The 24710-nt window shown below is 40.8% G+C and overlaps 1 protein-coding gene across 2 annotated transcripts; it reads left to right on the top strand.

Annotated features, from left to right (window-relative positions):
• The first annotated feature begins 131 nt into the window (after window positions 1-131).
• Window positions 132-23476, top strand: LOC139406891 (SPRY domain-containing SOCS box protein 3-like). 2 transcript variants are annotated; one of them, XM_071150024.1, is made up of 7 exons: window positions 132-352; window positions 11081-11219; window positions 11547-11724; window positions 12022-12209; window positions 12565-12667; window positions 16648-16773; window positions 18799-23476. In XM_071150024.1, exons 2-7 carry the CDS (start codon window positions 11094-11096, stop codon window positions 19191-19193), a joined length of 1116 nt encoding a protein of 371 aa, XP_071006125.1. In that variant the 5' UTR covers window positions 132-352; window positions 11081-11093; the 3' UTR covers window positions 19194-23476. The 2 variants fall into 2 exon arrangements, with proteins under 2 accessions (XP_071006125.1, XP_071006126.1); XM_071150025.1 differs by lacking the exon at window positions 16648-16773 and having other exon boundaries at window positions 162-352; window positions 18799-21940.
• The last annotated feature ends 1234 nt before the right edge of the window (window positions 23477-24710 follow it).

The raw sequence follows: 24710 nt of genomic DNA, 5'->3' as shown, positions 1-24710 counted from the left end.
GAATAATAACGAACTACTTAAAACATTGTTAGAATCCAGGTTGTGCCTTTAGATTTTGGGAAAAGTAAAAACTAAGGAATACTTTTTGACGTATGTCATTGAAGTCTAAAATCCGGCCTGGTCTGTTTGGCAAGCGTTTCCGGAAGTCTCGCGATGTTGCGCCTCGGTTTAGAAACTCTGTCATAGAGAGTGAGAGCTAGTTGGCCGACTAGCATGTTAGTAAAGAAAGTACTTCACTGCAAATGTTTCAAAAAGATATTGGCCTATATAGTCCTGTGGCATTTAACGAAGACTAAGGGTTTATTTTTAAGTGTCGGACAGGAAACGGACGGCTGGTAACGTTACAATACAGGTACATTAGCAATCGCGCTAACGCTGTCTAGCCAACCAACTGTAACTAACTAGGTACTTGCAAGCTAGCTAACGTCAACAACAATAACATGTTGTCGGAGAAAGGTTAAACTGTAGATATGTAACTAGTTATAATGCATATTATTTCTTACATTTTTGCCATGATGTAAATGTTTAAGCCTTGACCATGTAGACACAGCTAGCCCGTTGACGTTAGTTAAATTGAAAACGTGTTGCAGCACTGTTGGGGCTGTTCGCGAGCCAGCTAGGCCCAAAACGTACCAGACGAGATGATTGATTGTATGATCTAGTCAGTAGCCTAGCCTACATATTTGCGTCGCTTGGCCACTTAATTTAAACAGATGGGTGGTTATTTTATGCACAACAACTAGGTAAGTAAAATGTAGCTAGCTAAAATATATGCATGACAGTTGATGGTACTGAAGTGTACAGAGAGACGCAGGGTTGCCAGGTGAAGTTAAAATGTCGAGCCCATGACCACTCAAAGCCAACCCAAAAGGCTCGGAAAAACTAGTACACACTTTTTTTTGACAGCATGGGATGAGTTGCCATATCTCTACAATAAACCATTTTCCCGTAACGTTATTGAGTATCATAGTAACGTGTAACGTAGTAACTTGTAACGACATTAGAAGCAAAATTCGGGTTTCCTCTAAATAATAATAATGGCAAGTTATGACATTGCAACCTCTTAAGGATTGGACCCTTTAAAAAAGAAAAATCAAATGACATACCCAAATCTTCTTGATACCATTTGAAAGGAATATAATACATTGGGAGAATATAACAGATTAGATCTGGTAAAAGATAATACAAACGAAAAAAACATGCCCCCCCCCCCCCCCCATCTTTGAAATGCAAGAGAGAGGTCACAATGTATTATTCCAGGTTAGGCGCAATTCTGTATTTGCCAAATAACCATTGCATTTCTGTTCAAAATGTTGTATCAAGATTGCCCAAATGTGCCTAATTGGTTTATTAATACATTTTCAAGTTCATAACTGTGCACTCTCCTCAAACAATAGCATGGTATTTGTTCACTGTAATAGCTACTGTAAATTGGATAGTGCAGTTAGATTAACAAGAATTTAATGTTTCTGCCCGTATCGGATATGTCTATGTCCTGGGAAATGTTCTTGTTACTTAAAATGTCATGCTAATCACATTAGCTCAAGCTAGCTCAACCGTCCCGAGGTGTATGGTATATGGCCAATATACCACGGCTAAGGGCTGTTCTTAAGCAAGACACAATGCGGAGTGCCTGGATACAGCTGTCAGCCATGGTATATTGGCCATATACCCCAAACCCCCGGGGTGCATTATTGCTATTATAAACTGGTTACCACTGTGATTAGAACAGTAAAAAGTAATGTTTTGTAATACCCGTGGTATATGGTGTGATGTAGTACAGTTTTCAGCCAATCAGCATTCAGGGCTCGAACAAGGTTTATAAATGCATATAAATCCCCTTTGCGCGTGTGCATAGCTGTAGATAAATCCGACAGTAAATCTCTGAGCAAGAAATACTTGGATGAACATAAAAAAAACTGTTAGGCTATTTTCTGGCAATTATGTGCCAGATATTAAGACTACAAACCATTATAAATGGCCCATTTGCAAGATTGACTTGTAATTTCAATAGGCATAGGCTACAGACTAAAATCTGGGTTTATGAATGCAATTACATTTTGCCGTAGTTTGCTTAGCTTAAAGCAGGTATCCTATAGCCCCTGATAGGCCTACATCTAATTTCAGATAGTCTACAGTATCCTAGACAAGATGTAGGCAAGATATAAACTGAACGATTTAGCAGCTGGCTTAATTCAAATTAAGACTAATTTATTAATGAAGAGTGAGGCGATTTCGCAATTAGAGGTGCTTGTTTCCCAACAGCCTGCTTGAATAGGCTGCTGAGGATGGGGTCATAATTTCAATAATATGTATATGAACTGAATATGCTTGTCAACAACAGCCAGTGTTTATAGACTAATCTGACAACTGTTACGTCAATCTAATGCGTTCATAATAATACAAGGCTACAACAACAAACTGTCGTAGGCTATTTATTAAATTGCTTTGCCAGGTGCTAGGCTACACAAGTGACACACATTGATTTGCCATGACTCCAGTGATGTTGTCATTTCAACATATTTATTGTATGAAATGGCATATACATTTAATAGGCTACTTGATGGCCAGCAGAGGCAAATGTATAGTTCTACACATTTAGCCTAATGTCAGTTACATTGAGGACTTTTCTCCATAAGAAGAACCACTTCCATTTCAAATTTCCACTCGGGTAGCCCCGGAGATCCAAGCATACATAAAGCATAAAGCATGCTTGATACCTTTTTCTTTAAGCAGTCAACATTAGAATGCAGTTTAAACCACCTCTGAGCAAATTTATGTAATGCACTCTAGTGCGCCCAAAGCCGTTTTCAAGTGCTTTTGGAACCGGTTCTATACTGGTACCTTTTTGCGTTGTGTTCTGGGGAGTTTTTAGGTGGAAGGGAAGGGAAAGCTCTGGACACAATTCTGCTGGTTGTCTCTTTTACCCCCTTTTTCTCACCATTTTCGTGGTATCCAATTGTTAGTAGTTACTATCTTGTCTCATCGCTACAACTCCTGTACGGGCTCGGGAGAGACGAAGGTCGAAAGCCATGCGTCCTCCGAAACACAACCCAACCAAGTCGCACTGCTTCTTAACACAGCGCGCATCCAACCCGGAAGCCAGCCGCACCAATGTGTCGGAGGAAACACCGTGCACCTGGCGACCTGGTTAGCGTGCACTGCGCCCGGCCCGCCACAGGAGTCGTTATTGCACGATGAGACAAGGATATCCCTACCGGCCAAACCCTCCCTAACCAAGACGATGCTAGGCCAATTGTGCATCGCCCCATGGTCCTCCCGGTCTCGGCAGGCTGTGACAGAGCCTGGGCTCGAACCCAGAGTCTCTGGTGGCACAGCTAGCACTGCGTCACCCGGGAGGCCCCGGTTGTCTCTCTTTTTTAAATGACTGCATGGAATGGATACAAATGCAGGGCAAATGTTAATGCTGCTGTCTGGACTCATACACAAGTATATTTGCCTCTCCTCACCACGCTTTGAGCAAACTGACAACAAAAAAATGTATCGTACAAAATGTACATGTTCATATTTTCAAAAGACTCAAATTTAATTTTTATTAAAGTTGTACACCAATATACTAGTAATTTGCTAATAACAAGTATTTATTTGAATGTTCTATTATACTGCAGGCATACTAATGAGGCAACAACACCCTTCCTGACATGACCAGACAGTTAACAAAATGAACGACCGCTAACTAGGCACATCAAACATGAAATACAAAAATGTCACATTTTAACAACATACCTGCATGGAATGGCTACAAATCCAAGGCAAACAATGCTGCCACCTGGACCCTCATAACTCAAGTATATTTGCCTGACAAAAGATAGTAAAGAATACAGTGAGAAAATCAGAAAACTCACACTGTCTGTACCTGAAAGAGACCCTTTCTAGCTGGGCTAACCTTTCAAAGTTGCACTCGAAAATGATCCCCATTCACGGTAATATATATTCCTACAGACAGTAGTGCAACAAGACTATGTTTATTTAAGATTTTTGTGCATTTGTGAAAATTTGCATTCAAAATACAAATAAACATACATAAACACACCTTTCCTCATCACACTTTGAGCAAACTGAGGAGTAAAAGCATGGCTCCCGTTGATGGCATCACATCACAATTTAGAAAATAACTACAATAAAATAGTTATCTTGAAAGTAGTACAATATATCTCAAAATAACCTTTAAATAAATGAGGGATTTTCTGTGAAATACAAAGTGTATGTTACACCAGTTACACTTTGTCTCCATTGTTTCTTGATGTGCATCAGTTCTAGCATAATGTTTTATGGAAAAAGGGTTACAAATAGGTGTCTCCCTAATGACAGTCTAAATGGCCTACATTCAACTGGTAAAAAGTTGTCACAGCGTGCACGTGTGCTGCTTTCTGTCCTCTCCCTCACATGACTTAGCCAATAACTGTAGTGTTCTCTTAACAAACAAACACACACACACACACAAACCTCTCAGGCCCTCCCCACCAATCACTCACTCAGCATCAGCCTGCCTCATTGCCTGACACTCAGCGACAGGCCACAGTGAAATATACAGTACCAGTCAAAAGTTTTGGCACACCTACTCATTCCAGGGTTTTTCTTTATTTTTACTCTTTTCTACATTGTAGAATAACAGTGAAGACATCAACTTTGAAATAACACATGGAATCATATAGTATCCAAAAAAGTGTTAAACAAATCAAAATATTTTATATTTGAGATTCTTCAAAGTAGCCACCATTTGCCTTGATGACAGCTCTGCACACTCTTGGCATTATCTCAACCAGCTTCATGTCACCTGGAATGCATTTCAATTAACAGGTGTGCCTTGTTAAAAGTTCATTTGTGGAATTTCGTTCCTTAATGCGTTTGAGCCAATCAGTTGTGTTGTGACAAGGTAGTGGTGGTATACAAAAGATATAGTGGGGCAAAAAAGTATTTGGTCAGCCACCAATTGTGCAAGTTCTCCCACTTAAAAAGATGAGAGAGGCCTGTAATTTTCCAGAATCCAGAAAATCACTTTGTATGATTTTTTATGAATTTATTTGCAAATTATGGTGGAAAAATTTTGTTATTGACCAAATACTTATTTTATCTCAATACTTTGTTATATACCCTTTGTTGGCAATGACAGAGGTCAAACGTTTTCTGTAAGTCTTCACAAGGTTTTCACACACTGTTGCTGGTATTTTGGCCCTTTCCTCCATGCAGATCTCATCTAGAGCAGTGATGTTTTGGGGCTGTTGCTGGGCAACATGGACTTTCAACTCCCTCCAAAGATTTTCTATGGGGTTGAGATCTGGAGACTGGCTAGGCCATTCCAGGACCTTGAAATGCTTCTTACGAAGCCACTCCTTCGTTGCCCGGGCGGTGTCTTTAGGATCATTGTCATGCTGAAAGACCCAGCCACGTTTCATCTTCAATGCCCTTGCTGGATGGAAGGAGGTTTTCACTCAAAATCTCACGATACATGGCCCCATTCTTTGTTTCCTTTACACGGATCAGTCGTCCTGGTCCCTTTGCAGAAAAACAGCCCCAAAGCATGATGTTTCCACCCCCATGCTTCACAGTAGGTATGGTGTTCTTTGGATGCAACTCAGCATTCTTTGTCCCTCAAACACGACAAGTTGAGTTTTTACCAAGAAGTTATATTTTGGTTTCATCTGACCATATGACATCCTCTCAATCTTCTTCTGGATCATCCAAATGCTCTCTAGCAAACTTCAGACTGGCCTGGACATGTACTGGCTTAAGCAGGGGGACACGTCTGGCACTGCAGGATTTGAGTCCCTGGCGGCGTAGTGTGTTACTGATGGTAGGCTTGTTACTTTGGTCCCAGCTCTCTGCAGGTTATTCGCTAGGTCCCCCCGTGTGGTTCTGGGATTTTTGCTCACCGTTCTTGTGATCATTTTGACCCCACGGGGTGAGATCTTGCGTGGAGTCCCAGATCGAGAGAGATTATCAGTGGTCTTGTATGTCTTCCATTTCCTAATAATTGCTCCCACAGTTGATTTCTTCAAACCAAGCTGCTTACCTATTGCAGATTCAGTCTTCCCAGCCTGGTGCAGGTCTACAATTTTGTTTCTGGTGTCCTTTGACAGCTCTTTGGTCTTGGCCATAGTGGAGTTTGGAGTGTGACTGTTTGAGGTTGTGGACAGGTGTCTTTTATACTGATAACAAGTTCAAACAGGTGCCATTAATACAGGTAACGAGTGGAGGACAGAGGAGCCTCTTAACTTCTTGCGTCGCGCAAACCTGTATCCGGGAGCGTAATCATAGCCTCAAGCTCATTACCATAACGCAACGTTAACTATTCATGAAAATCGCAAATGAAATGAAAGAAATATATTCACTCACAAGCTTAGCCTTTTGTTAACAACAATGTCATCTCAGATTTTCTAAATATGCTTTTCAGCCATAGCTACACAAGCTACACAAGCTAGCATAACATTAAGCCTAGCATTCAGCAGGCAACATTTTCACAAAAACAAGAAAAGCATTCAAATAAAATCATTTACCTTTGAAGAACTTTGGATGTTTTCAATGAGGAGACTCTCAGTTAGATAGCAAATGTTCATTTTTTCCAAAAATATTATTTGTGTAGGAGAAATCGCTCCGTTTTGTTCATCACGTTTGGCTAAGAAAAACCCCAAAAAATTCAGTCATTACAACGCCAAACCTTTTTCCAAATTAACTCCATAATATCGACAGAAACATGGCAAACGTTGTTTAGAATCAATCCTCAAGGTGTTTTCACATATCTATTCGATGATAAATAATTTGTGGCAGTTGGGTTTCTCCTTGGAAGCAAACAGAAAAATACATGCAGCTGGAGATTACGCAATAATTGCGACGGAGGACACCAAGCGACCACCTGGTATATGTAGTGTAAAATGGTCAATCTTCCAATGACATGCCTACAAATACGTCACAATGCTGTCGACACTATGGGGAAACGACAGAAAGTCTAAGCTCATTCGTGACCCAATCACAGCCATATAAGGACTCATTGAAACACAGCGCCTTCAAAATCTGAGGGCACTTCCTGTTTGAAATTTCATCTTGGTTTTGCCTGTAGCGTCAGTTCTGTGGCACTCACAGACAATATCTTTGCATATTTGGAAACGTCAGAGTGTTTTCATTCCAAATCTGTCAATTATATGCATAGTCAAGCATCTTTTCGTGACAAAATATCTTGTTTAAAACGGGAACGTTTTTTTATCCAAAAATTAAAAGAGCGCCCCCTATATCAAAGAAGTTAATAGAATAAGTTACAGGTCTGTGAGAGCCAGAAATCTTGCTTGTTTGTAGGTGACCAAATACTTATTTTCCACCATAATTTGCAAATATATTAATTAAAAATCCTACAATGTGATTTTCTGGATTTTTTTTCTAATTTTGTCTGTCATAGTTGAAGTGTACCTATGATGAAAATTACAGGCCTCTCTCATCTTTTTAAGTGGGAGAACTTGCACAATTGGTGGCTGACTAAATACTTTTTTGCCCCACTGTAAGCCTATTTGGTAAAAGACCAAGTCCATGTTATGGCAAGAACAACTAAAATAAGCAAAGAGAACAACATTCCATCATTACTTTAAGACTTGAAGGTCAGTCAATCTGGAACATTTCAATAACCATCAAGCGCTATGATAAAACTGGCTCTCATGAGGACCGCCATAGGAAAGGTTGACCCAGAGTTACCTCTGCTGCAGAGGATAAGTTCATTACAGTTACCATCCTCAGAAATTGCAGCCCAAATAAATGCTTCAGAGTTCAAGTAATAGACACATCTCAACATCAACTGTTCAGAGGAGACTGCGTGAATCAGGCCTTCGTGGTTGAGTTGCTGCAAAGAAACCAATACTAAAGGACACCAATAAAAAGTAGAGACTTGCTTGGGCCAAGCAATGGACGTTAGACCGGTGGAAATGTGTGCTTTGGTCTGATGAGTTCAAATATGAGATTTTTGATTCCAATTGCCTTGTCTTTGAGAGACGCAAAGTAGGTGAACGGAGGATCTCTGCATGTGTGGTTCCCACCATGAAGCATGGAGGAGGTGTGATGAGGTGGGGGTGCTTTGCTGGTGACACTGATTTATTTAGAATTCAAGGCACATTTAATCAGAATGGCTACCACAGCATCCTGCAGAGATAAGCCATCCCATCTGGTTTGCTCTTAGTGGGACTATGATTTGTTTTTCAACAGGACTATGACCCAACACACCTCCAGGCTGTGGTAAGGGCTATTTTACCAAGAAGGAGAGTGATGGAGTGCTGCATCAGATGACCTGGCCTCCACAATCCCCCGACCTCAACCCAATTGAGATGGTTTGGGATGATTTGGACCGCAGAGTGAAGGAATAGCAGCCAACAAGTGCTCAGCATATGTGGGAATTTCTTCAAGACTGTTGGAAAAGCATTCCAGGTGAAGCTGGTTGAGAAAAGGCCAAGAGTGTGAGAAGCTGTCATCAAGGCAAAGGGTGGCTACTTTGAAGAATATAAAATATATTTGGTTTAACACTTTTTTGGTTACTACATGATTCCATATGTGGTATTTCATAGTTTTGATGTCTTCCTACATCTACAATGTAGAAAATAAAGAAAAACCCTTGAATGAGTAGGTGTGTCCAAACTTCTGAATGGTACTGTATATTTTTCTAAGAGAAATGGTGGCCGCGGTGCAACTTAGAAATAGCCCAAAAACCTGCGACCATGGCCAATACATTTTCACCCACAACTTAGGTTATAAAGTAGCCAAATATGGCGGGAAAACCATGAACATGGCAATGCTGCAGAGAAGGAAGATGAAACATCCTCTCTGGTAATACCTGACCGAATAGAGCTATAACATGGCAAAGAACAGGTTTATCAGTAAAGTGCGCTGCATCATGGGACACGTCAAGGCTGCACACAGCAGGAATATCACTGAAATATTTTTGTTACTACACATCGCCTTCTATATTCAAACAAAATAGGCCTTTTATAGGCAAGTGGGCAACATCATGCTCATGTCCTCTAAATGTAGTCTTCCTAGTAGGACTGCAACAATGAGATGGTGTCTGTGCGCATCCATTTCAGTGTGTTTTTGGAGTCGAGCAAGAGTCTACTCCTTTCGACTCCAAAAATCCTGGAGTCATGCACCACTAATTTTCCAAATGGAGCAAAATAATCATAGTGGGCAGAACCAAGCACAAGCTAGTGAGAACCTATTGGTGCGTTCTAGCATTTTATTTGCATATTTCCGTTAGGGAACGTCTACGCTGTGAAGTGCGTGTGCAATAACTATATTCGCCCATTTTTTAAACTTTGGCAAAGGGTAAAGTCTAAAAAACACAGTCCACTGTTTGTTACAGATTTTAGTTTTTGAAATGGAACTGGAGATCAAATGTTTAATCAATGAGAATTAGCAGAATGACTGCCAAAATCCATCTCTCTCCATCTTCTCACACTGCATGCAGGCCACTGGGCTTCCTCTCATCACCATATTTGGTGGTGTGGAAACGCCAACTGGATGCGTCACATTTATACATCCGGTGAAATATCTGTCTCATTCTTCTATCCATTGCATTAAGCAGACCGGAACTGTAACAATTTGTTTAAATGGTAAATGGCCTGAGTATGAGATCTTCATTTATCCATAATTGATGGTGTAGCAAGGCTAGGCATCAGTTAGCCCAAGATGTACTCTTAACCCCCTAATTGATTGATGCACCCGTGCATCTGTTTAACATAATTAAAATGTCCCCATAAATCTGTCTTTGCGTTTTATGTTTTTTTTTGCATTGGCTCAATCCACCAGATCCGCCTATGTCGGCCTTCTGCATCTGCTGTGGAATGTGGCAGAGCTACATCACTGTTTGTCAGACCAAGAGAAATCCAGAAAATCAGTCTTTTCACAAAAACATGAGTCTGTAGAGTCCAAACGGTTTGGCCTACAAACTAATATACGGCTTGGTTGTTTAGCAACAAAACCAACGCGTGCGTAACTAAGAGGCAAAACAGACAGGGTTGGCTTAGATTGTTGACAACATGTTAACTGTATTTTGTTTCCAATGTTTAATGAAAACCTGAATACATTTGCACAATGAGCACCTGTTGTCTCTCAAATACATGGTTACGGTTGTTGGTTAACTAGCTAGCGAATTTTTGCAGTCTACAAATCCACTCAATAAAAAATCAGCCCACAGCTGAATCTAGTTGATGATCCCTGGCTTAGACCTTTAGAGGTTAATAAGGAGCGTATCGTTGCGGTCCAAGGACCTTTTATGATCCAGTATCTTCAGAGGTAGACTGGCTCTGGCAGTGAAATACTCTTATCTAAACGTGAATTAATTCTAAATTGCGATTATGATTCTATATCTCATCAATATAATTTCACAAATGCAAAGTATACACTGTTTTAACCGGGTTTATCGCAGTTGCAGCCAACATTGTTTTTCAGTGACAACACATTTCTGGCGGCCTTCTTCCGTTACACACAGGTTAGGAGCCTGCTAATTAGCACAGGAGGTCTTCCTTCTGTCTTCCGTAAACACACTCTGTAACATGGAGATGGCGGTGTGGGGACACTAACCCTATAAAGGTGTATGTGTATCAATGTATTCTTTTTGTTTTTTAAAATAATTTCTTACTGATATGAAATATAAGGTCCTTATGCTTCCATAACCGTACCGCAAGTGATGCATGTTAATATTCAGATCGATCGTCGGGGCTCTCAAAGTACTGAGTAAAGGGTCTGAATACTTATAAATGTGATATTTCAGTTATAAAAAAAATTGCAAAAAACAACAACCGTTTTTTGCTTTGTCATCATGGGGCATTGTGTGTAGATTGATGAGGGGGGGGGGGAACTATTTAATACATTTTAGAATAAGGCTGTAACGTAACCAAATGTGGAAAAAGTCAAGGGGTCTGAATACTTTCCGAATGCACTGTATATCACATTTTTGCCTACATTGTAAAATTGTCAACTTCTGGAGCTCATAGGGCTCTGGTCAAAAGTAATGCACTGAATAGGGTGCCATTTTGGATGCAACCTTTGTCCACCCAACTCTGACTCTCCTGACTTCTCCCTCCCCCAGGTGTCCTGCTGCAATGTCAAGGCGGAGCAGGAACAGCCGGGCATGGCGTTACGTGTGGAGTGGACTACGGCGAGATGCTGATTCCCGGGCGCTGGTACTGTCCTCAGAAAGTGAAGAGTGGGGCTACGAACGCTTACAGGTAAGGGTCGGTTTGTGACGGACGTAGTCCAGGGGTGTGAAACTCATTCCATAGAGAGAAGATTGTCTTCTGGTTTTTGTTATTTCCTTTCAGTTTGTGTCCAATTAAGACCTAGACAACCAGGTGAGGGGAGTTCCTAACTAATGAGGGACCTAAGGCAAGTTGATCAATCAAGTACAAGGGAGGAGCGAAAATCCGCAGACAATTGGCCTTCCGTGGAATGAGTTTGGCACCTGTGACATGGATAGTTCCATTGTGCCAGAAAAGCGGAGTCAAGTACAGCTGACATATTTGAGCACTGTTATGTACTGTTTGTGGCCTCTGCAGTACAGTGACTCAGACTCTGAGCCAGACTACCGTCCCGTGGTGCCACCGGTCCCTAGTGCCGTGCCCGTTACTGGAGAGTCGTACTGCACCTGCGACTCCCAGGCCGAGCCCAGCTACAACCCACATCTCCGGGGCTTCCACCGCATCAAAGACTGCCACTGTGGAGAGGAAGACCAGGGTGAGGACTGGAGGGGCAGGGTGGGGAACTAGGGTTGTGTTCAGAAGGGCACACCGTAGCAAAACGTTTTGAAGTGGAAAAGTGAGCGCTTTTTATAGGTCAAGTTCAGGTAGTCCCTTCAGGTATTTCAGGTATTTCACACTGTTTCTGAGGATTTTCTTATGTTTCATGCCCATGCTGTATCAGGGAGTTCCCAAAAGTGAAGCTCTCACCATTATTTGCTTATTAAAATATCTTAAGTGTCTGAAATGTTGGAAGTCAATTGTCATTTGATCCACTGACCTCCTGACATTGCAGACTTCGACTGGGTGTGGGACGATAGTAACCGCTCCACGGCCACGTTGATGACCTGCGACAACCGCAAAGTCAACTTCCACACGGAGTACAGCTGCGGCACAGCAGCCATAAGAGGCTCCAAGGAGCTGGCAGATGGACAGCACTTCTGGGAGATCAAGATGACATCACCAGTGTACGGGACAGATATGGTGAGGCTCTGCCCATCATTACTCAGGAGACAGCATTATGAGGATCAGTGGAGACAGGTGTCACTTTAAATCGGAGGCCGGGCACATTGTAATGGAATAGTATTCATTCATTCATTCAATTCCAGCCATTACTATGAGCCTGTCCTCTGATTTCTCTCTTTTACCAGCCTCCTCTGCTGGGGGTTGGTGCTTAGTCTTGTAAGACCTTAGGAAGTTTAGTGGTTTCTCTTTCATAGAGCTTATTTTGTGAACCTTTTGCATCTTGTATAATGGTGAGCATGTTGATTACTGTTCTATTTTGATGTTATGTGGTTAAGGTGAACATGTTGAATGAAGACTCTTCGATGTTGTGTAGATGGTAGGCATCGGAACCTGTGACGTGAACCTGGATAAGTACAGACATACCTTCTGCAGCCTGTTGGGGAAAGATGACGACAGCTGGGGTCTCTCCTACACTGGTAAAACCATATAATCCATCAGATAGTCCTTATCACAAACAGACCTGGGTTCATATTGTATTCGTTTTCTTTCAAATACTTTCAGTGTTTGATTGAGCCTGCCTGTAGTGGTGCCTGCTCTGCTGGACAGGGTTTTCACTTTTGGAGCTGTTAGCAGTTGATGTTATTCTTTAATAACACAAACCCTATAGTAAATCAGGGGGAGGAAAATAGGTTTATTCAAAGAGGATAAATCATATATTTTATGCTGAGAGGTAGATGTTAGATGGTCGTTCCTTCCCTGTCCTCAGTGATTCTCTCCACAGAACAAAGGGACAGGATGTAGTTTTATAACCCAGCCCTAGCCTGTTGTTGGCCAATTAGAATTCCTTGCAATAAAACTGGGCCAATGGCCAAATAACAAGTAACCTATTTCAGGTTGGACCAATGAGAACGTGCCACACATAGCTATGAGTTCAGTATTGACATTCCTAACAGATGTTGAACTGAAAACCATCTATTTCCATTGATAATTCCATATTGACCATTAGTACTCTATTGACTTTGAGTACTGTCTGACCTCTCGTCCTCTGTGTTGTGTATTTATCTTCAAAATATTCTTACAATCCCCCTAGACCATTTAAAAAAAATATATACTTAATGTCTTTATAGAAAATAATTTTTAAAAACATGAAAAAATATACAGTATAAAACACATTAGCAGTATGCATAAAATCATTCACATTAAACACCTTGCATTTCTATAACACAAAGGGCATATTTTACTTGCTGTTACAATAAGAAATAGATTTCAAACAAAGTTATAAAAAAATAAGTATTAACCGGTGTAATGATGGATGTCCCTTACGATTCCTACCACATCCTGTATTAGGAGGAAACTCAAAAAAATAAAATTGTCTACAAGACCATAATATTCAATCGTCCTATTGGCAAGGTAATCATTTACCAAGTCCTTTAAATGTGATCCGCTCTTCCACACTGGTATCAGTCCCACATAGATAACTATTAGAAATTATGTTCTGAAAGTCTGCCGGTAGTGAGGAAATCTTCCTTTCTAATTCTTCTTCCGTTCCACTGGTTGATAAGGACTTCTCTAGTGAACACTTCACCAGTGATCTTGTATAATTTCAAATTCAGTCCTTGGATCAAGGGATATTGCTTTAGACTGTAGATTGTAGTAACCTGTAACGAAGGAAACAAAAAAGTGAAAGTAACATGTCCTGGTTTCAAGAGAAATTGATATTTCACATAGATTTCCCTAAGTAAGCATGTCCCGATTTCAGGAAGATGTTGGCCATTTCACCTAGATATCCCTAATATGATGACTGCGGTGTACAACATAGAAGCATATCAGGTTCTGATCATCTTACTATGCTTCTTCACCCGAGATTGGCCCCCGATTGCTAATCAATCAGTTATTTATTCTCCAGGCTCCGCTTTGTCATCAACATGGACAACCTTGCAATGAGTGACATAATATCCATCGGGATTTTCCATGGACTTTTACTGCTGACCTCGTTATGAGCAGAACGTGATAAGGACCTTCCCATTTTGGCCCTAATGTCTCTGTTAAATATTTTTTTACCATCACCCACTGTCCTGGTACTACGTCATGTCCCCCCTCGGGACTTATTCCCCACGCCTCTTATACTTGTCTCTCTGCTTCCGCTACTACATTAGAGAGTTGTATGCAATAGTTAAACATTGTGTCACTCATAAAGTGAACGTCTGATTTTCTTAAATCTAACGTGCCTGTCACTATCACATTGTCCATTGTAGTGTTAGGTTCTAATTCTCAGGATAAAAAAACTCAACGTACACTATGAAAGCTTAACCAAGTTTAATTCTTCCCAGAGGATCAATACAGCTGCATTAGACAATGACATTTCACACAAGCACTGATATTTAACCCTTCCTCCTGAGTCTCCTCCTACACATCTGAACAGCCAATGCATCTCTGTTGCTAGACAGAACCTTAGTGATATCTGTTCTTCCTCACTTCATCTGACCTGACCTCTACCCCAAGTGCTCACTCCTCTCCAACTCACGGCTGTCCTGGTGCCTGGTACCAGACTGTGTCCTCCCAGTGGATCCCTCCCATAGGATCCCTGATGGCTAACAATAAAATATTCTGACATAATGTAAATGTTATACATTATCCTCTCTCCCTCAGTGACATGAATAAGTATATTTCATATCCTCAGAACCCAACAGTAGTAACTGCCCAGCCTGCCTTCCTCACACCCCCTCCACAATGCTTGAACCGTCTGTGTATAAGATAAACTCAGGGTTTTCCAATGGATTACTCTTAATAAACCCATCAGAGAGTTGATTCAAAACCAACTCACAAAAGTTGTGTTCAAGTGGCGTGGTTTATGGAGGAAGCATCAGAGTAGCTGGATTACATGGTGTGCCACATTGTATGATGATGTTAAGAGCCTCCAATACTTTAGTAGCGGCCATAGCTTTCTTTGCTAATGGGATATTGTTTTGTACAAGATGGTGCAACACCTGTCAAGCACACTGGTTCCATATCCAAAGTTCCACACTCTTTTCTTCGTAGTCCAAATAGGATGGTTCTGAACTGTAGAGCCCTGCAGTTGTCTAATTTGCCACGTCACCTTCCCTTCAGAAATGTTCAATGTAGAGTCAAGTTGCATAATAACATCAAGGCCTAAAATAAGGTTGTTCAAATGAGCCTATCCACACCCCTGCATCCATCTTCATTGGACCAATAGAAATTGATAATGGTTTGGTATCTGTCTCTGTCTCTCCCCCCCCCATTTATGATTTTTCAATGCCGATACTGATTATTGGAGGACCAAAAAAAAACGTCACAATTCCAGTGGGTCAGAAGTTTACATACACTAAGTTGACTGCCTTTAAACAGCTTGGAAAATTATGTTATGGCTTTAGAAGCTAATTTACATAATTTGAGTCAATTGGAGGTGTACCTGTGGATGTATTTCAAGGACTACCTTCAAACTCAGTGTCTCTTTGCTTGACATCATGGGCAAATAAAAAGTAATCAGCCAAGACCTCAGAAAAAATATTGTAGACCTCCACAAGTCTGGTTCAACCTTGGGAGCAATTTCCAAACGCCTGAAGGTACCACGTTCATCTATACAAACAATAGTACGCAAGTATAAATGCCATGGGACCACGCAGCCGTCATACCGCTCAGGAAGGAGATGCGTTCTGTCTCCTAGAGATGAATGTACTTTGTTAAAAAAGTGCAAATCAATCCCAGAACAGCAGCAAAGGACCTTGTAAAGATGCTGTTGTTTACAACGTCGTTCTAGTCACATTATGCATATTACGAAACAACTGTCCCGATCCCATAGAGTTTGAAGGGATAATTCGGGATTTTGTCAATGAAGACCTTTTATCTACTTGCCCAGTGTCCGATTAACTCGTCGAGTATGGTTTTGACTAGAAAGAATACAGCTTTTGTCAGATTTGACTTTTCGTAGCAGTTTAGGAGAATTGGGTTAAGGTTATGAAAAGGGTTAGGGTTAGCTAAAATGAAAAATAATAACTTTTGATGTCAATTTGACAAAAGCTGTTTAGCCATGACCATGCAGTATGAAGGTAGGTAGTTTCGCTAGCCAATGCTGACAGGAAGTCTACAGGCACACCAGCTGTTCCCATAGACTACAAGTCATTGTGCCAACACTAGTTGGCATTTGATGATGAGCTAACTGGAGTGGAAAATTCCCAAATGGAGCAAAGATATCAATGTACCATTTCCAAATAATGTTGGGCAAAAATAATAGATTTTGAGGTGGTTGAGAATTGACTGTTTCTCTATGTAACCCACATACAAATTAGCATAATTAGGAGCCATAGGGAATCCCTTAACAGTACCCTTCATCTGGATAAAGAAATTGTTTTGAAACATGAAATAATTGTGTGTGTGTGTGTGAGCCTGTTTTCCCCCCCACCCCTATAATAATAATGCTAATATGGTCATATTCTAGGTCTGTTACATCATAAAGGAGACAAGGTGAACTTCTCCTCACGTTTCGGCCAGGGCTCAATCATCGGAGTGCACCTGGACACATGGCATGGAACACTCACCTTCTTTAAGAACCGCAAGTGCATAGGTAATTACAGGGGTCACAGGTCAAGGGGACCAGGTGGGGTGAGTAGTGATCTACATATAGTAATTTAACTACGTTTTGCATTAGCTTGGTGGTAGTTGAACTAAATTCAAATCTTGGTAGCAATTTCAGTAGTTAACCTCTCTGGGATAAGTGTACTAGCTGACCAAAAGCCAGGGAAAATGCAGAGCACCAAATTCAAATAAATTCCTATAAAATCTAACTTTCGTTAAATCGCACATGCAAGATAGCAAATTAAAGCTACATTTGTTGTGAATCCAGCCAACATGTCAGATTTCAAAAAGGCTATTCGGCGAAAGCAAACGATGCTATTATCTGAGGATAGCACCTCCGTAAGCAAAGACAGAAAGCATATTTCAATCCTGCAGGCGCGACACAAAACGCAGAAATGAAAATACAATTCATGCCTTACCTTTGACGAGATTATTTTGTTGGCACTCCAATATGTCCCATAAACATCACAAATGGTCATTTTATTCGATTCATTCCGTCGATATATATCCAAAATATCCATTTATTTGGCGTGTTTGATCCAGAAAAAACAACCTGCTGGCAACTTGACTACAAAATATCTCAAAAGTTACCTGTAAACTTTGCCAAAACATTTCACTTGTAATACAACTTTAGGTATTTTTTAACGTAAATAATCGATAAAATTGAAGACGGGATGATCTGTGTTCAATACAGGAGGAAAACAAACTGTAGCTAGCTTTCTGGTCACGCACCTCTATCTAACAGTACACTTGAAGTGACCCTCGTTCAAGGTGGCCGTACTTATTCATTACACAAAGGAATAACCTCAACCAATTTCTAAAGACTGTTGACATCCAGTGGAAGCGATAGGAACTGCAAGAAGTTCCCTTTAGAAATCTGGATTCCCAATGAAAACCCATTGAAAAGAGAGTGACCTCAAAAAAAACAAATCTGAATGGTTTGTCCTCAGGGTTTCACCTGCTAAATAAGTTATGTTGTACTCACAGACATGATTCAAACAGTTTTAGAAACTTCTGAGTGTTTCCTATCCAAATCTACTAATAATATGCATATCTTGAGTAGCAGGCAGTTGAATTTGGGCATGCATTTCATTCGGACGTGAAAATACTGCCCCCTGTCATCAAGAAGTTAATTAATTTTTTGCCATGTAGCGTTGTAGTTAACTACTGGAACTACACACTAGTTTTTGGGGCAAAAAGATAAGAAAATATGGGTGAAGGGGGCAAGAATTTCCTTTCTTTTACTGCATCAAACGTGCCTAATTCTAACTTGAAACAGTTGTTGTTATTAATAGGCTAAATTACACATTCTGTTTACATTTGACTGTTCTTGCAATTTGTAGTCTGACATTTCAGATTTAGAAATAATATATCACAAAGTAGTTTGAACTACTTTTTCAAATTAACTTTAGTTAAGTAAACTATATTTTTTCTTAAAGGAAAATTACACTGCAAAATATATATTTTGGTATTTGTTTCATTAGTCCATTGTTGATACAGTCCCGAAATGTTTTGTGTGCAATAATCAAGTTACAGAAATACTGCCGGTAAGATCGTTTTTGGGTGTTTTCCTTTAAGGGTAGCTTAACTTCCTCCAGTGTGAAGTAATTGATAACTTGGTAAACTATATTTTCAGGGTAGCTTCCCCAACACTGCATGTTAGATGGGTGGTTGGGCAGTATGTAACTAGATGGGCATTAGGGGCCAGTTTCTCAGACACTGATTAAGTCCTAGGCTACAATGCATGCTTTATGTCAAATCTCCATTCAAAGTGATTTCTAGTCCAGGACTAGGCTTGATCTGAGATGGGAAAACTGGCCCTATAAATCACTTCAAGACCTAATTAACATGGAACCTACCTAGGATTTCTCATATTCCCCATCTGCATGTACCCAGCTAGTTTCCCCTGTGCTGCGCCTAGCTTTTTGCTTGTGTGTGACGTTGGGTAATGTGACAGCAAATGGATACATTTCCATTCTAAACTGGACAATAAAATGTATAATCTATTCTGCAGGGGTGGCGGCTACGGAGCTACAGAACAAGCATTTCTACCCCATGGCGTGTTCCACAGCAGCCAAGAGCAGCATGAAGGTGATCCGCTCCTGCTTCACGCCCACTTCCCTGCAGTACCTGTGCTGTGCTCGCCTCCGCAAGCTCCTCCCTGAGTGCCCAGACACCCTGAGCGTACTGCCGCTGCCCCCTGGCCTGCGCCACCTGCTGCACAATAAGCTGGGCTGGGTCCTCCGCCTCAACAACGGCCTCCTGGGGGCTGGAGGGGGGGGGGGCTTGGGGTCTCACTTGCCCCCTACGCCCCCCTTGGCTGGGGCCTTGTCCTCTGAAAGCGATGACTCTGAGGGGTGTTCGTCGGACCCTGAGGCATGTCAGAGGAAGAGATGTCGTTGGACGTGACGGGAATCCGGTGTGACCCCCAATGTAAACACATGGGGTGTTTCCTAAATTACACCCTATTCCCTATTAATAGTGCACCACTGGTCAAAGACCCATAGAACTCTGGTCAATAGGGTGCCATTTGGATGCAGCCATGAACTGGACTGGATCCCTGCCCCCTCCCTGAGACACACTCACGTTATAACCCCTTACACACACACACACACACACACACACACATATGTTACCGTTAATGGTGATCCCAGGACCTAGGGACAGTGTTGTGGGAACATTTAATCAAGATCAAACGAATGTGACACTAAGACCTATGGCCAAACTTCAGTGTACATTAACAGTATATGCAACAACAATGATGACATGAAATCAATGAAAAGAGACCAAGTGCAGCATTATGTGGATTGTCACCATGCTTTCTCCTTGTACATGAAATTCCCTATTTTAAGTTTGTGTTTTAGCTGACCGAAGAACGAAGTTGAGTCCAGAGAGTAGTCGCAATTTGTTGCGCTTTCACATCTCCATGATAGCATTTATTTGTTACCTTTTTCCTCCCTCTTTGTTGTGCCTTTGTCTGGTCCTGGCACGAAAATCCAAACAATCCATGCTACATTATTAATGCAAGGTGTAAATAAGACAAGACTCGCACTCACAATTTGACATTTTCTAAATAGGAGAAAAGGACTGCTTTGGAGGTAGTCCTGGTCAGATTTATTACATGTAAAACATGACCTTCAACAACTATCCTATCTGGAAGACCGTCCCTAGATCAATGTTGATGGAGTCTGTCTGACCAATGGTTGAAGTGATGCAATTTGGCGAGAGCTTGTGTTTGTATGTCATTAGCTGTTCTCTAATGAAATCATAACTTCATTAGGCTGGCATTAACACTGGAATTTAATCAAAGTTTTGGAAAATCTATGGGAAAATGTCTGTTCTTGCTCTGCAAGAATACACTGATCAAGTAATGTTATTTTGTTGTTAATCAGCACATTTGTTTCGGAGCAGGAACAATCTTTATTATTTTGTTTAGATCAGCTTGACAATATATTCCCCTGAATTATTTTTGTCATATCGACACCAGACATGACATCAACATGTGTTTTTAATTTATTTATATTTATATTTATTTTTTAACTAGATGTTTAGGGGGGGGGTTCTGATTTATTTTTCACTCAATACTGCCGTTGTATTAAATATGGGTTGGAGCAGTGATGACTGTTACACATACACACGCCGTCTATGTTGAACTGTGAGTTGTCACGCACCATTCTTATACTGACCTCCCTGTTATGCTCTCCTTCTGCTTGATGGTTGACTCGTTTTGTCTGTTAGTTATTTGATTTTGTTGTCACGTGCATTTGGTTGGAACCCCTGTGCGTCCAATGGTTGGGTTGCAGACATTGTACTGGATAAAGAAGGCAAAGGGGGTAGAAAAGGGGTGTCCACATATATTTATATATATAATATCTGTGTGTTTTAATATTTTTCAGTGTACAATGTTGTTTATTTTATGCATCAAAGCACTTGTGTATATACAGTGCATTCGCAAAGTATTCAGACCCCTTGACTTTTCCCACATTTTATTTCCTAGAGTTGGCCGGACGAGTCTTGGTGGTTCCAAACTTCTCACATTTAAGAATGATGGCGGCCACTGTGTTCTTTAATGCTGCAGACATTTTTTGGTACTCTTCCCCAGATCTGTGCCTCGACACAATCCTGTCTCGGAACTCTACGGAAAATTCCTTCGACCTCATGGCTTGGTTTTTGATATGCATTGTCAACTGTGGGACCTTTAAATATACAGGTGTGTGACTTCCAAATCATGTCCAATCAATTGGATTTACCAATTTTCGGGGCTCCCGAGTGGCGCAGCGGTCTAAGGCACTGCATCTCAGTGATAGTGGCGTCATTACAGACGCCCTGGTTCGAATCCAGGCTTTATCACAATCGGCTGTGATTGGGAGTCCCATAGGACAACGCACAATTTGCCAGCGCTGTCTGGGTTTGGCCGGTGTAGGCCGTCATTGTAAATAAGAATTTGTTCTTAACTGACTTGCCTAGTTAAATTAAATAAAAAAATGACCACAGGTGGACTCCAATCAAAGTTGATCAATTGAAACAGGATGCACCTGAGCTAAATTTTTAAGTCTCATAGCAAAGGGTCTGAATACTTATGTAAATATGGCATTTGTTTTTTATTTTAAATACATTTGCAAAAATGTCAAACTTTTTTTCGCTTTGTCATTATGGGGTATTGTTGCAAAATGTGGAAAAAGTGAAGGGGTCTAAATACTTTCTGAATTCACTGTATAAACGGGATATATAAATGGATCTTCTATGTAATGTTCATATTGTATGTATAGGCCTTTATTCTTCTCTTTCTCTCTGTCTTTCTCTACAATAATCTATATCTAAAGCATGGCCTTTAACTGAAAACTAAGATGAATAGGTGAAATATGCACAGAAATGTTTTTCTTATTCTAAAAAATAGTCAAGAGGCTCATGGTGCTTTTTGCTTTTTTTCCCCCCCTGGTTCAAGCAAATGTTTAATCTTTAATAATCTGTAACCTTTACATTCAGTATTCTCTTCTCTGTTAAGATTTATATTGTTATGGAAACCTTTGTTTGCACACCAATGTTCCTCCAGGAAATAACGATTAAGTAAGCAATGTTTGTGCATGTCTGTTGGTCTAAAGAACCTACAATGGCATAAAATGCATCAACATCAAATAAAATACAAATGAAAACCTTCCTTTGCAAATCAAACTAAATGCCACTTTTTCAGTGTACAGACAGACGGTGGAATCAGCTGTGGCAGCTCTGGCAAAAACAAAAAACAAAACATTTTCTTGCTTGATCTGAAAATCATATTGATGACAACATTCTACTGGTATTCACCTTCATAGTCTGAGCAGAGGTCACTTCCCAACCTAGTAGGTGACATCACAACAGAGATGGCCACGCAGACCGTTCCATTGCCCAGATTGGCGCACATTCAGCAAGTTTAAATTCTTTAAATCCATTGTGATTTCTGTATTGTAATAGGCCCAAAATGTGGTTACTTAAGTCTGATTTTTATACATTTGTCTGTTTTCGCTGCGTAACATTTAGAAGTTGTCCCTTTTCAGGTTTAGAAGAAGTGACCTCTAAATACAAACTCCCCGAAATATCAGACACATCTCATTTACACAAGTATTCACACCCCTGAGTCAGTACTTTGTAGAAGGCACCTTTCGCAGTGTGAGTCTTCTTGGGTAAGCTTAGAAGCACGTTCCACACCTGGATTGTGCAATATTCGCCCATTTATTATTTTCAAAGTTCTTCAAGCTCTGTCAAGATGTTGGGGGGAATGGCAAGATGGCAATATTCAAGTCTTGCCATACATTTTCAAGCAGATTTAAGTCAAAACTGGAACATTCACTCTCTTCTTGGTAAACAACTCCAGTGTAGATTTGGCCTTGTGTTGTTGGTCATTGTCCTGCTGAAAGGTAAATTCCTCTCCCAGTCTGGTGTAAAGCAGACTGAAGCAGGTTTTCCTCTAGGATTTTGCCTGTGCTTCGCCTCATCCCGTTTCTTTTTATCCCAAAAAACTCCCCACTATTTGCCTATGTAGAGCATACCCATACCATGATGCAGCCACCACCACGCTTGAAAATAAGGAGGCAGTTACTCAGTGATGTGTGAGATTTGTCCCAAACACAAGGCTTTGCATTTAGGCCAAAAAGTGTATTCCGATGCTGTGTTTTTAAAATTTGTTGCAAACAAGATGCATGTTTTGGAATATTTTTATTCTGCATATTTCTGTGTTTTCTATTCACCCTGTCATTTAGGTCATTATTGTGGTGTCACTACTATGTTGTCGAGTCATCCTCAGTTTTCTACCATCACAGACATTGAACTCAATAACTGTTTTAAAATCACCAATGGCCTCAGGTTAACATCCCTGTGCAGTTTCATTCCTGTCCTACAGCTCAGTTCAGAAGGACAACTGTATATATGTGTCCTGGTCGTTTAATATATAATGCACAGCATAATTATTAACTTGCTCAATAAGATATTCAATATTTGATTTGTTATTTGTAACTATCAACCAATCACTGCCCTTCTTTGAGGCTTTTGAAAAGTTCCCTGGTCTTTGTAGTTGAATCTGTGCTTGAAATTCAATACCTGAATGAGGGACCTTACATACAATGCATTTGGAAAGTATTCAGACCCCTTGACCTTTTCCAAATGTTACATTACAGCCTTATTCTAAAATGTATTAAATAAAATGTTTTCTTCATCAATCTTCACACAATACCCCATAATGACAAAGTGAAAACAAGTTCTTAGAAATGTATGCACATTTATTAAAAATTAAAAACAGAATGTAAGTATTCATAGACTTTACTATGAGACCCGAAATGAAGCTCAGGTGCTTCCTGTTTCCATTGATTATCATTGAGATGTTTCTACAACGTGGAGATCACCGGTAAATTCAATTAATTGGACATGATTTGGAAAGGCACACACCTGTCTATAAAAGGTCCCACAGTTGACAGTGCATGTCAGAGCAAAACCCAAGCCATGAGGTCAAAAGAATTTGTTGAGTGCTGAGACATGATTGTGCATTTATGCAGCATTGAAGGTCCCCAAGGACACTGTGGCCTCCATCATATTTAAATGGAAGAAGTTTGTAACCACCAAGACTCTTCATAGAGCTGGCCAAACTGAGCAATCAGGGAAGAAGGGCCTTGGTCAGGGAGGTGGGAGAACCTTCCAGAAGAACAACCATCTCAGCAGCACTCCACCAGTCAAGTTGTTATGGTAGAGTGGCCAGATGGAAGCCACTAAGTAAAAGGCACATGACTTGGAGTTTGCCAAAAGGCACCTAAAGGATTCAGACCATAATAAACCATATTCTCTGGTCTGTTGAAAACAAGATTGAACTCTTTGGCCTGAATGCCAAGTGTCACGCCTGGAAGAAACCTGTCACCATCCCTGTGGTGGCAGCATCATGCTGTGGGGATGCTTTTCAGAGGTAGTTATTGAGAGACTTGTCAGGATTGAGGGAAAGATGAACGGAGCAAAATACAGAGAGATCCTTAATGAAAACCTGCTCCAGAGTGCTCAAGACCTCAGACTGGGGTGACGGGTCACCTTCCAACAGGATAACGACCCTAAACACACTGCCAAGACAATGCAGGAGTGGCTTCGGGGCAAGTCTCGGAATGTCCTTGAGTGGCCCAGCCAGAGCCCAGACTTGAAACCGATCGAACATCTCTGGAGAGACCTAAAAATAGCTGTGCAGCAACTCTCCCCAACCAACCTGACAGAGCTTGCGAGGATCTGCAGAGAATAATGGGAGAAACTCCCCAAATACAGTCAAGCTTGTAGCGTCATACCCAAGAAGACTCTAGGTTAGAATTGCTGGCAAAGGTGCTTCAACGAAGTACTGAGTAAAGGGTTTGAATACTTAATAATGTACATTTCAGTTTTTATTTGTAATAAATTAGCAAAAATGTCTAAAAACCTGTTTTG

This window comes from Oncorhynchus clarkii, chromosome 4, assembly GCF_045791955.1.
Source record: "Oncorhynchus clarkii lewisi isolate Uvic-CL-2024 chromosome 4, UVic_Ocla_1.0, whole genome shotgun sequence".
In the NCBI taxonomy this organism is placed as follows: Eukaryota; Metazoa; Chordata; class Actinopteri; order Salmoniformes; family Salmonidae; genus Oncorhynchus; species Oncorhynchus clarkii.
The sequence above is the reverse complement of the archived record's forward strand: the minus strand, read 5'-3'. Positions and strand labels throughout refer to the sequence as shown.